The sequence below is a fragment of the Xiphophorus hellerii genome, chromosome 8 (assembly GCF_003331165.1).
Source record: "Xiphophorus hellerii strain 12219 chromosome 8, Xiphophorus_hellerii-4.1, whole genome shotgun sequence".
NCBI lineage: Eukaryota > Metazoa > Chordata > Actinopteri > Cyprinodontiformes > Poeciliidae > Xiphophorus > Xiphophorus hellerii.
Genome location: NC_045679.1, coordinates 22968610 through 22982854, shown reverse-complemented (window position 1 = coordinate 22982854; position 14245 = coordinate 22968610). Strand labels below are relative to the sequence as shown.

The 14245-nt window shown below is 38.8% G+C and overlaps 1 protein-coding gene and 1 long non-coding RNA gene across 6 annotated transcripts in view; both read right to left on the bottom strand.

Annotated features, from left to right (window-relative positions):
* Nucleotides 1-360: 360 nt before the first annotated feature.
* Nucleotides 361-2159, bottom strand: LOC116723895 (uncharacterized). Its single transcript, XR_004340067.1, has 2 exons — nucleotides 1080-2159; nucleotides 361-905 (listed from the first exon to the last, which is right to left on the bottom strand). It is a non-coding gene; the product is annotated as an uncharacterized LOC116723895 (long non-coding RNA).
* A 493-nt stretch (nucleotides 2160-2652) lies between these two features.
* The window catches only part of LOC116724253 (electrogenic sodium bicarbonate cotransporter 1-like), a 40229-nt gene continuing 28636 nt past the window's right edge, over nucleotides 2653-14245 (bottom strand). For 3 of the 5 annotated variants that reach the window (XM_032569781.1, XM_032569783.1, XM_032569784.1), the window contains exons 15-26: nucleotides 14129-14181; nucleotides 13832-14017; nucleotides 12829-12942; nucleotides 11483-11644; nucleotides 10176-10354; nucleotides 9663-9735; nucleotides 9096-9164; nucleotides 7983-8156; nucleotides 7111-7275; nucleotides 6895-6988; nucleotides 6525-6596; nucleotides 2653-5527 (exon numbers count right to left, since the gene is read on the bottom strand). In XM_032569781.1, coding sequence (XP_032425672.1) covers nucleotides 6553-6596; nucleotides 6895-6988; nucleotides 7111-7275; nucleotides 7983-8156; nucleotides 9096-9164; nucleotides 9663-9735; nucleotides 10176-10354; nucleotides 11483-11644; nucleotides 12829-12942; nucleotides 13832-14017; nucleotides 14129-14181 — 1313 coding nt within the window. In that variant the 3' untranslated portion in view covers nucleotides 2653-5527; nucleotides 6525-6552. The remainder of the gene's footprint in view (nucleotides 5528-6524; nucleotides 6597-6894; nucleotides 6989-7110; nucleotides 7276-7982; nucleotides 8157-9095; nucleotides 9165-9662; nucleotides 9736-10175; nucleotides 10355-11482; nucleotides 11645-12828; nucleotides 12943-13831; nucleotides 14018-14128; nucleotides 14182-14245) is intronic. The other 2 variants (XM_032569782.1, XM_032569786.1) reach the window with 2 other exon arrangements.

Here is a 14245-nt window from a genome sequence, read left to right as displayed (position 1 = left end):
TCTTTAGCCTTTACCCAAACCAAAAGCTGCTGCAGTGTTTTCTGAAAACCTTTTAAAACAAGTACCAAGTGCTTTTGCAGTCACATTCATATCTGTGCATTAGTGACATGTGTTCCTTCAAAGCATTAATTACGTGTTTATTATGTTTGAAGTGAGAATAGCTTTAAACTTTGAGCAGGAAATAAAGCCTTCATCTGCCTCTCGCCTTCACCATGATTTTTATTAATTTTTTTTAAGTTATACACGTTGCTAATGTAACACAGTAGAGAAGGGTATTACATATATTTTGGATAAATGGGCCAATAGGTTCGGCTATCGGAGCACAGTGGAGTGTTTAAATGACACACAAGGGCAGTTGGGTGTATTTAAAGAACTGGTTTTAGTGACAGAAAACACACAATTAACAGTTGCACAAAACACACAATTATGAAAATAAAATTACACACAATAAAATGAAAAAAAAAGAAATAACAATAATACTTGGCCAAGTGCTAATTCTTAATTTCAAATAATTCGGGTGCACCCTGGTAATCTGCACTCCAAATTGTATTAGTCAGCAGATTAATCAAATTAATCCCAATTTGGTTTGATTCAACTTCATTCACAGGAGAATTTCCACCACAGCTGTGCGTCACAATGTCCGAAATAAAACAATCCAAACAGTATTGTCCAAAAATCAATAAATAAAAAAACAATAATAATGGAGAATGTCAGTTGTAGGTTTCACACATAACCGTGTGTGAAGATGTATGTTGCTCTCCTACCACACCGCAGGGTGCAGCATGACTCCAAATGGGATAGACGAAATCTGGTTCTCTCTTTAGGTCCAGGTGGGAAGGCTCGCCATCAATATCAAAGGAGGGATCCACTTCAGGAATGATCCAGTATAAAAAAAAAAACCTGACCTGTCAACAGACAGGACCAGCAGAAATACAGGACTTTACCAAGCCGTTCTAGCTTTAATCCTTCTTTCCAACACAGTAACAAAACATTACCTAGTTACTAAAACAACAGATATTTTTTTAACAACAATGTAACAAACGACAAAAACACAAATAAAAGGCTCCGAATATGCTCACCGATCTCAGTGCGACACACTTCAGACAACCGTATAGTGGGTCTCAATCCGGATGCGTGGGGCACTAAACGATGTAACAAGGCATATTTGATCTAAATAATATAAACTTAATAAAATAAAATTATGTTAAAGCCTAAATTTTACCTTTTATCTACGAAGAACAAGCTGAAATAACTGCCAGAAAGAGCCAACGATTCCTAACGGCTCTAACGGTAAAAAACTGAAGTTCAGTTTGTATTCATTTAATAAATAATTTCCAGCACAAAAGCTGGACAATCAACATAAAATCTATTTACAAAAGAGTTTATCCACAATACAGTTAATACAGCACGTAAAAAATACTTTTAACTGTCGGGATACATACTCTGGCGCTGCCCCGCTCAGCAGTCTCACCGCGTCGGATCTCTAGAGCAAAACCAACGGTACTGCAGACCCGGGGGAGAAGGGCGGGATCCACAACGGCAGCCTGCACCCTGATTGGTCCAGACGCTCTGGAAACCAAACTTCTCATTGGCCAGGCAGACCACCCAGCTTCCTTAACCTCTTCTCTTAAAGTGGCATACCCACTTTATGTGGGTTACACCAAACCTTTTTTTATTTTGGCTGTCAGTAGTACGTAGACTTACAGCCAATCTTCAGTGTTCACAAGACTCATCACTGCCCCCTGGAGGCAAAACGTGACCACGACTGAGCAGCAAATGTGTGTTTTTTTTTGTGACGACCTTAAAACATGTAAAATTGTAGATTAAATAATATGACCATTTTTAAAAAAACTCTGAAGTATGTTCCTTCTCTTTGCAGGGAGTCTGACAACACAATGTGGTGATGGTGTCTGCAGATATACAGCCGGTAATTTGAAAAGCAGCAGTAAAACATCTGTCATTAAAATATATTTCATGTCAAACCTCTTCCAGTAATCTTATTCATTCATGTTAAGGTTACATTATGAACTTTTGTCAGGGTCGCAGGTGCTAAAACGTATTTTATTTAGCAACTGCTGAAAGCTTGGTAAACTATACTGCCTTACAAAATTATTCATATAGTTTGAGGTTTTTTGTATTTGAATTCGTGTTTCAGTAGATTTTTAGTTGAGCAGCGTATCATTGTAAAGTTACAATAAGCTTTGTTTCATGTAATATATATATATATATATATATATATATATATATATATATATATATAGATCAGAAATAATTTGCATTCAAATTTTCCTGATTACAGGAGAGACGCTTCTTTTGTTTGTGACAGCTGTCTGATTAGTGTCGCTTCAAAGAGAAATTCTCGCTCAGGAACCAGAAAGGTTGTTATTTTTTTTAATCCCTTGGAGGAGTGAGGTATTTTTCTTTTTCATGTTGTCTGTCCACTGTGGCTTCACATGCTGCTTTGCTGATTCCAGATAATGAGTGGTCTCTCTCTCTCTCTCTCCTCATTTCGATCCACCTCTGTCTTCAGCTACAGTCGGGAAAGGCAAGAGTCTCAAACCTACTGGGTGCCCGTCTATGCACAACGTTTTATTTATTCATTTAATTTAGTTTTTTATATATACATACTGTATATAAAAAGACGACAACGCATTTAAGAATCTGATTGTTTTATTGCTCTCATTTAAATCACTACTTCATAGAAAAAAACACCCACACTTTAATTCCTTTGGAGTAGCCTGACAGTTTAGCACATACGATGCGTGGCATAAAATTGGTTTCAGTGTCACAGCACAATAAATATCATAACAGTTATGGAAGCAGAAGATGTACAGATTACTGAAACAAAGAGATAGACCCCAAGGGGGTGGGGGGGCGTTTATTGGGAGGGGGGAAAAATGCAACGTTAACGGTCATTAGCTTCACATTTATAAAGAATAAACATGCTGTGAGAGATGAATCAGAGCTGTTTAGCAAGACAAATGACAGGCAAAATAGAGAGAATATTGTAATGTTGGATGTAATAAATATGCTTACACACCTCAAATGATTTAGATGCATGAATACACAGATATATGTTAATCAACCTTGCGTGAATCAGTTTGGTACCGGTGAAGAGCATAATTGAGCCGGAACATTGTAAATGTGTTTGCTAAATGAAAATCGGAATACAGTGCTGCGACGAGTATTTGTTCAAAATTACGAATTTCTTTTGTTTTGGCTTTTCAGTGTTTCAGATCGTCAATCTAGTTCTAAGAGGAACCAACCCCATGTGAAAAGTGTGAATTAGCTGCGACGGACCACATTTGGGTGCATTTTAATACTCCAGTTTGTTAAAAAATTCAGCAAATAAATCAGGGAAAAACAGAACAAGACCTAAACTGCCGCAGGCCTCAATTAAGCCTCGGGGTTCTTGACTTAAAAACAAGAAAGAGATTGGGTCAAAACAGCCACCATGGGAGAATTCACTGGCAAAAAACAACAACAACAAACAGGAAGGGCAATGTCACATTTTTTCCAAAAACTATTTTATTCATCCCTAACGCTTTTAGGAAACTATTCTGTGACTGAAAGAAACAAAAGCGGAACTTTTTAGAAGTTATTTCTGCTGTTAGAGCATCTCAGGAAAAAAAAAGAAGGAAAATGCAACTTCAAGACCTGAACAACGTGTAGTAATTCACAAAACCAGAAATTCTGCTCATCAGTTTATGACCTTCGGGGTCAAGTAAAGTCGGGTTATGCAGCAGGACAGTGAACATCTGAAACACTCACCCAGTGAAAGTCCAGACTTTCCATTGAGATGTTGAGGAATTTCAATGGGATCGATTATTTTTCACATAATGTTGGGTTGATTTGTGCAGGTTTTTCTCCAATAAATAAATGTTTAAAAAAAAAAAGACAAAAGATTGCTGGTTTTTGCTCACTGAGATTTTCTTTGTGTATTTCTTTAGATGGTCTTTCACATTTTTATGTCGCCAAAAAGCAAAAATGTCAACAAAACAAATATCTGTAAGTAGGCAAACACATTTTGCAACACTGTATACGCCTTTTCTGACTTTTTTACTCCAAAAGACAATGAATCAGTAACCGGTCTGAATTTGGATTTGCATTATTTGGAAAAGAAAAAAAAAGAAAAGACTACAACCTAAAAAATATTTAAAGATTAAATATTAATCAAATCATCAGCCTCTGTATAAGATCACATTGTAAATTAAAAGCTACCTAATAAAAGAATCGATCGTCTCGCGCGCCAACGTTACACTGAATTCATGAGGCGAGCTGGAATGCTTTTTTTCTCCTCGACTTCAGTGTTTGAAATATCATCAAAAGGACGAGTTGCCATATATTAGTATTAATGCCATGTTCAGTTGTTCAAATGCAAACATCAAAGTACTATCTTATTTGGTTTTCTTTAAATCAGGTGGATTTACCCTTTCACATATCTGCTATTTCACTTTTTACAATGATAAAAACCCCCCCATAATAATAATAACAATAATAATAATAATAATATAAGTCACCAAATGAATCTGACATGTATACAGTGCCAAATTGAGGGGATACGGAATAAATCAGATTAGTGTTTGATCAGAAACCATTGCACAATAAACGCATTTCAATCATAAAAAACAAAACAAAAACCATGTCTGGCACCTAGAGAGAAGAAGAGGTAGAGCTACGTGAGGGTTTCAAAAATCTAGGACTCTATAAACAGGGAAACGACAGATGAGTGGAGGCAGACCACTGAGAAGACAAAGTGAAAAAAAAAAAAGATTTCCACCTCTTGCATAAAATCCAACCAGCAAGCTACTTTATTGAGTTTAAATATAATAAATATATAGAAAAAGGAAAATGAGACTGGAAAAAAAATTAAGATGAAACCTGTGTTGATACTGAGACGAAGCTGCTTTGTTGGAACAAATCTGTTCAAATGTTTATAAGTCGGCCGTTTTGTTCGCAACGCGTGAACGGAAGACGTGGATCCCAGTGACGTTCAGGTGAAGATTTCTTTCTAAGAGAAGAAACTTGCATGCAAGTGTTTCATAATAATAATAATCATAATCATAATAAATTAAAACTTTGGGTATAGGTATGTACAGAGTACTTGACTTTAGCAAATCATTTAATTACTATTGCTTCCAGGACCTCTGTTCATGTCTACCAACGTTATGTTTAATAAATTAATTAATAACACACACTTTCAAAAGTGAAGTCAGATGACGTTCTGTTTGTTTTTCAGCCGGCGACGCTGAAAACTCAGTACCACCAAAGTGTTAAGACGAAATACTTCCAGCTATTCGGATTCAAATCCTCGTGTGAATTGTCGTAGAAATAGCCGCCACGGATCGGGACTGTGGTGATAAAATAAAAGTTCAAATGAAATAAAATAAGAGCATGTTTGCAGTGTTGTGCTGCTTTGTGTACAGATTTCTTTCACAGTTCCGTTTCAGAGCTCTTCCTGCCGAGGAAGCCGTTCTCCTCCCGGTCGATCCGAATCCGAGGTGAGCCGTGTGAACCGCAGCCGAAACTGAGAGAAAGACACAAAAACAAAGTGACATTGAAGCGTCTCGCCGTCTTCACGTCTCCCAGATTTCTTCGCGTTTTGTCACTTTGCAAACCTCAATGCATTTTATTTTTTCCTAAAATAAGATCTACAAAAATGCCTAGTTAGCCACTGGATTCAGCCCTGGTTAGTTACTCTGCCACATCTCAATAAAACTCTTGTGCAATTTTTGAGTCCAGTCAAAGTCCAGAACTGAGCTAAATTGGGAGTCTGTGGTGATACTTTTGCAAACTTTCGCTCAGGGCAGGAATGACTAATCGGATTAATTGTGATGAATCAATTGTTGAAATAATCGTCAACTTAGTCAGCAATCGATTAATCGTTAACTGGACTATACCCATTTACAATATGGCCATTTGCTAAAAGAACGACACACTCAGAGTAGAAATTAAGCAAAAATAGTGGAAGAAAAAAAGAAGTTAAGATCAAAAAAATTGTAAATATGTTCTACCGAGAACTCCTCTTAGTGGTTTCACTTCAAATGTTTCAAATTCTGTAAAAAAAAAAAAAAAAAAAAAAACTCCTGTTAAGCATATTTTAATATCAATTATTAGTCAGTCAATCCAAAAAAAAAAAAAAATCAACAGATCAGCCCGACACTGTGGCCCTTTCAAGCACTAATGTCTGAGCTTTTTACATGCTGATGTTAGAAATAATTTTTTTTTTTTGCTGCAGATACATCCTTTGCAATAAAACATTTCCTTATTTTAAAAAGGAATTGACTTTGAATGTATTTTGCATATTTCATTTAAAAAAAAAAACTTAAATAAAAAAATCTGCAGAATTGGCAATTTTACTTATTCGATTAATCGATTAATCGTCAGAATAATTGGTAGATTAATCGATAACTAAAGGAAACGCTAGCTGTGGCCCTACTTTTGTTAACTTATAGGTTCTAATTAGTAGTGAATCTTTTTTAAAACAATACAGGACAGCTGTGCAAAAGGAGGGTGGTACTCACTTACACAGAGGGGGAGCCAAAGTAGTGTTCAGCACGGTGAATGGGGGTTAAGGACAGTTTGCGGCGAATCTCCTGAGGGGGGAAAAAAGAAACAGCAAAAATGTTTTGGCAAAATCTTAAATTTCAAGTTAGGCTGCAGAAGCAAAAACTGGAGAAGGGAGAAAGAAAAGGAAGCAAGCAATGCAAAGCTTTTTTTTATTTATTTATTTTTTCTTAGGGTTCCAACATGAACTCATCCGCTAACGGTTTGAGCTGGGCAGGAAGTCAGAGTCAGAGCTAAAGGGTGAGCGTGGCAGGAGAAACTTCGAGAAGCAGAGTCTGAGCAGCTCTCTTAGTGGGAGCGAAGCAAACCCTGGCCAGTGGTACTCACTATCCAAAGATTTATCCCCCAACATGGGCTCCTGTTCCATCATCTCCATAGAGATTTTTATAGAGGGAATATTTTCATGGTAGGGGTAGTCGGACTGTGGGAGGACGGAGGGACAACATTAACCGCTGGAGAGCTACTTTCTGACACGTCACATCAACTGTGGAGTCGAGAGAAAGTGCAATTTTTCTCTCATTTGTACTGCCGACTGTTACTTACGTAGTCAATTTCACTGTCGATGCTTCCCTTCTTCTTGTTTTTCTTCTTCTTCTCGTCCTCCTTCTTTTTCTTGTCCTTCTCCGGGATCACGTCGTCCAGGTAGCTGAGGTCGTGCTGGGAGAACACGTAGTCCATGGCCTTTCGTACGGCAACTAACGCCAAAATCTAGGAACAGAAGCGCAGGCAAATCATTCTCAACAGAAGGTTGGAGAATTTGTCAATCCGTAGCAAAAGGTATCGCGCTAAACGCATTGTCAGTATCGGTCGATAATACATCTTATAATCAATTACAAATTTATTGATGTAACTTGACTTAATGATTGATTCTATATTGCATTGTGATTCTGTGTTTGTTATGATGTAAAGCACTTTGAAATGCCTTGCTGCTGAAATGTGCTATACAAATAAAATTTGATTGATTGATTGATTGATTATAGAATATTCAATGTAAAGGATATTTACTGAAGTCCTATTCAAAACATCGCAGCGTTTCTGAAGATGTAGGCAGAGGAAAGGCTTTAGCAGCTTTACTTCTCATGACTAGATTGGTGCCATCAGCTAACTCACTCTTTGGTTACCTAGCAACAACCTGCAGAGTAATGTGCACGGCAACGATTTCGGTTTTCGCCACCGTGCCTCGTAACGGCTTAAAGTATACAACGGCGTGGAAAACCGTGGCTGAAACAGGAAAGGTCATGCTACCAGTTTGGCAGTATTTCAGATATTTAAAACAAAAAATACCTAATAATCAATTACTGATATCGACACTTAATCGATATAGCTGTTCTCGTGATACGTTTTTCCAGACATACGGTCCGGCTCCGCCCTTTGCGCTTCAGTTTTCACTCGGCTACACGTCAGGCGATCCTCACCATGACGGGGAAAATGATGGCGGCAACGGTGGACTTGAGGATCCAGAGCAGAGCCAAGCACAGGACCTGGATGAAGGTGAAGAGGTGAATGCGTCTCTGGGGGACGTGGCGCAGGTAGATGAGGTCCGGCTGGTGCTTGGCAGGCATGAGGAGCAGCAGCAGGCGGTCCATGAACTGTCGGGTTTTTTGTTTTCAAAGCAGACAGTGAGATGAAGAAAAGTGAAATAAAAAGAAATCAATATTTCTGTTGTGTTTTTGTTTTTTCCCCCCACAAAAGCGTTCAGAGAAAGGCTGGCGGCTGAGAACTGGTTCGTAACTGGTTTTAATGGAAGTAAAAAGCAACAGCGAACAAGTCTGTCATTTTACAAAAGGAGGGCCAGCCCATCACAAATCTCTATTCGGCTGTTTGGTTTCAATTCTGATCAGTAATTTAAACACTAATGGACCAGAATCTACACGAGAACAGGTGATGCTACAGATACAACAGTATTTATATGCCAGGAATATACAATTAAGTTATAGATGTAGTTACTCCTTCAATAGTTTGGCTCTCTTCAACTTACGTACATGTGTTGCTATGACGATACCTAGTGCCTACCAATACTGATATTAAATCCTCTTCGCCATTTTTCCCCCATTACAGCTACAGTGAATGTAATTGGAAACTTTTTTCTTGGAGAGGGGGAAAATGTATGTGACAGCCCACAATAAAGTATTGCATAACTGTGATAGGAAAATGATTTGAGTTTTTGTAAATAATAACACTATTCTGAAAAGTGTGGTGTGCATTTGTATTCAGCCCATCCTAGCACACAAATTTATTTTGTATTTAACATAAATGCGCAGTTTTCTCCTCAGACGACTAATTTTTTTTTTGGCAGATTTTGTAACAAAAAGAAATTTTCACAATTATCCACTTTCTGATGGTTTGCTGCACAAAGTTTCAACGAGCAATTGTGACGTTTATTATTGCAACATCAACTGTGAGACGCATAGAGGGCTATGAACAAGGCACGGTAAAATATAAGCTTTATATAACCATCTTATAAGGAGCTAATACAGTCATAGACTTATGTGGCGAGTACCAATGCTAGTTAGAGTGAAGCAACTCACCTGGACACCATTGAGTGATGCCACACCCATATAGAGAAACACACCATAGAGAACAGGCATCGGGATGAACTGCAGACAACAAAGCAAAAACGATATCCATTTTATACATGCAGATGGATGTAGTATCAGTAGCTAAAGCTAAATTATAAATAAGAAAATAGAATAGTTTTGTGTGTTAAAGCTCCAGCTAGTTTAGGCATTAATACTTTAAAGTAGCTCACAGATAGCAGATTAGACAACAGTTCGAGGAAAAACTACTTTTCCACGCCTGGAAAACAAAACGGCCACTAGGGGGCGCAGCAGCTCCAACAAAAGCCTCCGCTTAGGTTCTTTCCCAACTTAATGAGGGAATGGAAACTCTACCCTCTTCTCCAACTGGAGCTTAACGTCCTGATGAATGTGCCTTTTTTTCACATGGAATTAGTCCAGGTACGGGGGCTACTAATCGGATGAACGGAAGATTCTAAATGATTTTTAAAAAATAAAGACAAGTGACGAGAGCTCGTCCTAAAAGGGACGGACTGTAATCCGCGTTTCCATGGAGGAATTAGGAGCTGGACGGAATACCTTTAGGATAGGAGCCATGAAGACGGAGAGTCCTGTCAGGAGGAACACAAAGATGCCAGTGACTCTTTGTTCCCTGGATGGGGGGAGGGGGGAGAAATAGGAAAATCAGCATCATTTGTAAAGCCTAAAAGTTTTCACATGCAGGGACTCTGACTTCTGAAACTTTATGATGGGTTCTTAGCACGTAAAAGGGGGTAAAACTTCATAAAAACAATGTTACGGAAATTTCTGTCATCAGCTATAGAGACCAACAAGGACGTCATGGAAACTGATCGGAACTTTTTTAAATTATTTTTTTTAGGAAAAATGTTTTCCTGACCTGAGCAATACAGCAATTAGTTTGATTTTCACACACCAAGTTTATTTATATGCCACAAATGTATAAAAAAAATCAGAATATGAGATTTTTAATAGGAGCGCTTGGTGAGATCCTTCTCACAAATACCTGAAAACACGTCAAAAACGGCCGCCAGTACGATAAAGCAAAGAAATAAAAATGGAACCACAACTCACCTGACACCCAGGAACTTGGGCTGCTCTCCGGGGGCGGAGGTCTGGGTCTCCATTTTCAGAGAATCGATGTGGGCGATGGAGATGACGGTAGCAGCTACGTACCATGGCAACCCCATGAAGGAGCAGAGTATAATCAGGACGGCCACCCAGAACAGGTCCAGGTGATAACCGGCCCCTTTCTGAGCACGAAGAGAGAGAAGACAAAGGGTTTCATAGGGTTACCTACTCGAGTAGATGTTATTTTTTACTATGATGTACTTTTGAATTTTACTTGAATAATCCTATTACGAAACACTGCTACTCTTACTATAGAAAGATTTCTTGATACTCGACCCACAACGAGTGACTTGGTTGGATTAAAAACCAGCTTATTTTAACCAAAGATTCACACACCTGCATTGTGTGTTTTATATTGAAATAATTGTTTTGGGGGGGGGGGGGTTGTTCTTTTGATTGTCTTGGTTGTTTTGTACTTATTTATAGGAATTATTTTCACTTTGGTCTTTAAAATACCAACATTTCCACATAACTTTAGGTTTTGGCTTATCTAATGATGTATTTTTTTTAAATATTAAGTGATCGAAGTTTTGATCAGTTACTCGGTATTTGAGTTGTCTTTTAACCAAATGGGGTTTTTTTTTAATCCGAGGACTACTTTTTACTTTTACTTGAGTAAAAATATGTTGAAGCAGCGCTACTCTTATCTGAGAAAAAAAAACTTGGCTACTCCACCTACTTCTGTTCACAGGGAAGGTTAGTGTTATTGGATGTTGATGGCTCCTGTCATTTGCGTCAGAGCGTTGAAGTAAACGTTTTCAGAAATACATTTTGAGAGGACTTTCTGAAACAGACTAACGCAAATTAGTACACAATGAGGAATTGGAAGGAGCATATCTTAGCAATATGAAATGCCTGGCACTACTTACTAAATGTGTTGGCCTTTCACATAACACGTGGGAAAAGCTTAAACAGCTGTGAATATTTTTGTATCGTATTGTATCTACCCGCCTTTGTGAATGAATGAAAACCAGCTTAAATAAAAAATGGAGTCATTTCTCCCCCATGGACTAAAATGCCTCATTTATTGTCTTCACCGTCTTTTTTCCAATGTAATTTAAAAGTAATTATTATATAGAGCTCCAGAATATTTCTTAAATAAGTGGTTCAACAAAAGAAGCTTTTGTCCCTTCACAAGATCAAAATGTTCAATTTTCCTTAAAAAAAAAAAAAAAAAAAGCGATTACTGATGTAAGACAGACATAAAGATCTTCTTCCTACATTTAGCAACATTTAGGTGAACTGCCTACCTTTAGCTTGTGTTCTTTCCTGTTCACAATGACCGCAGTGATCTGTTGATCCATGAAGATCAGAATCGTGACCAAGAGGGCAGGAAGTGCAGCTGCCAGGTACACCCACCAGGGGTTTCCTCCAAACGGAGGAATAAACCAGCCCCGTGCTGGATTTGTGGGCTGAAAAAAGAAGAAAAAGCATTAGTTATAATGGCAAATCCACATGCAAGGACACGGCTAACATCCAAAGCATGAAATCAAGAAAGCAGGTACCCGAACACGCCGTAGGTTTTGATTACTTGTGCATTATTATGTGCAAAGAAAGCCGCCTCTGTGCTCGCAACTAGGAGAGCGTCGGTTCTCATATCACCTGTAATCACCTTTAGCCCACTCCTCCACGAAAAGGGAGGGCTGCGGGGCCTGCCGGCTGTCCAGCATTTGAGCTCAGAAATCTCCAAGCATGCCTGTGTCTTAGTTTCAAGGTAATATGTGTCCAACTGAGCAAACTACAAAGAGCGCATTGAGCAGGGGACTTTAAAGAATTAGGGAGGCTTTCTTGCAGAAACATGGATCATTAACGGTGTAATCTAAGGAAACAGCAGTCTGCTCACCACAGCATCGGCCTTTGTCTAAGGTGGAGGGGGGGGGCGTCCAGCGTGCATCTTGGGGGGCCCATGTGAGGCCCCCCGGGACTGATTTCAGTTCAAGAACGGCATGTTTGACCAACCCAGCACAGGTGCCTGATGTAAATGGAGACTATTCTATTTTTTTGTTGGGGCAAAATTACCGCAGACGAAGTCAGATTTTCTCACCGTAAAAAATGTTGGCAATAAAACAATCATTGGTCTTTAAATGACCACCATCTTTGCAATCTCTTGCAAGCAAGCACCACATCTATCCATTTTTACTCAAAAGCCGAGTTTGATGCACTCAAATCCGCTTCTAATTAATGTATTTAACCTGGATTAATACAGCAAGAGTTTTCAAATAAACAGCAACCTAAATCCTGATTTTATAGCTCAGAGATGACTAAAGGTTCTAGTTTTTCCAGTTGATACCTAGAAAATTTGCAAAACATCTTTTAAATACAGCTACATTTTTGTAGCTGTATTTACCCTTTCCAGCAACAAATCTGACTACTTTATTTGTTTAACTAAAAAAAAAAAAAATCACATGCTCAGTTTATTTTTGAGTTGATAAAAGAACATTCTTTTGGCCCTCAAGTCCTTTTGACTTGACGATTTTGGCCCATGTGTCATCAAGTTTGGACAACCCTGATCTAAAGCATATCCAGCACCAAGATGTCAAGCCCACTTTGAAAACCATGCATACATACATATCTATATGAAATGTGTAGCGATTACCTTAAATTCACTAGGCACTATGAGCTTTGGAGTGTCCACCCCGACCAAGGCGTCAATGCCACAGAAGAGAAGAATGGTCAAGATGATGGCAAAGTCACTGATAAGCTTCCTCACCTAGACAGGGGACAACATCACTGTAGGTTAGAGAGTTTATTTTAAGGAGAAAAAAAAATAGCAGATGCTTAACAGTAATAATAACATTTTCTAACGCAAGCGCATACGTTCATTTGGATTTCATGCGTGGGACCGACACAAAGCAGCACCATCGCTTGTGAAGCGGGGAGAATGGTGTCCGTTTTTTAAAAATGGTCCCATCGAGTCAAATTTATTTGTGTAGCACATTTCAACGACAAGGCAGATCGAAGCGCTTTACATCATAAAAACAGCAACCGATTTCGAAACAAAAGATAAACATTGCGTTTTGTCAAATGTCGTCATCAAGCAAATTTACATCAAGCATGTTGATCAATGTTCCACCTATTACTAATCAAAGGTAACTCTAAACCGCTGGGTTTTTGATCTCGATTTTAAAAAAAGAATTCAGTGTTTCGGCATCTTTGCAGTTTTCTGGAAGTTTGTTCCAGATTTGTGGTGCATAAAAGCCAAATGCTGCTTCTCCATGTTTGCTTCTGGGGATGCAGCGGAGACAAAAGACAAACACATGGATGAGTTTCTAAATCTTGCTTGGACATTCATCCTTTAATCCTGGAAATGTTCTTCAGGTGATAGAAGGCCGACTAAGTAACTAATTGTCTTTATGCGTCTCTGAAGGTTCAGAGACGCCCCAATTTAGGATCTGGTGTTGTACAAACAAAATGTCAGAAGTTTAGCAGCTGTGTAGAGCCCCCTAGAATCAATAGTCTGCAGAAGCTTTAGCTGCCAATACAGCTGAAATTCTTCTGTATCTCTAACAGTTTGCAGAAATACATACTGAAAGCTTTGCCATTCTTCTTTGAAAAAGAGTTTCAGCTCAGTCAGAGATGAGATATTGTTCACCACTCACCGTTGTGGGGAAGAATCTACTCGTCTTGAACTTCTTCAGCGCCATGGAGCAGGTGTAGGTCCCAAAGAACAGGATGAAGGACATCAGGGTAATGTCAGGCACATAGTCACAGGCCTCTCCGACCAGCAGCCCTCCGAACTCCTTACACTGATGCTGGGTCAGGGACGCCCAAGTGGCGTTCTCCGGCTGGAGAGGCCAGGAGTAAACAATGAGTTGGGTGAGAACATGTTTGAAAAACCGATCCCTGAATCCAGGCTGTTCAGTTTTGTGTTTTTAGAGAACAAGGACACCACATACCAGATCAGTACGGTTTGTCCAGGCAGAAGTATCGTGGAGTGTTGATGAATTACCTAGAAAGAAAGAAAAAAAGGGAACAATGATATCTAATCAGTGAAGCGGGAATGCTTTTGATGT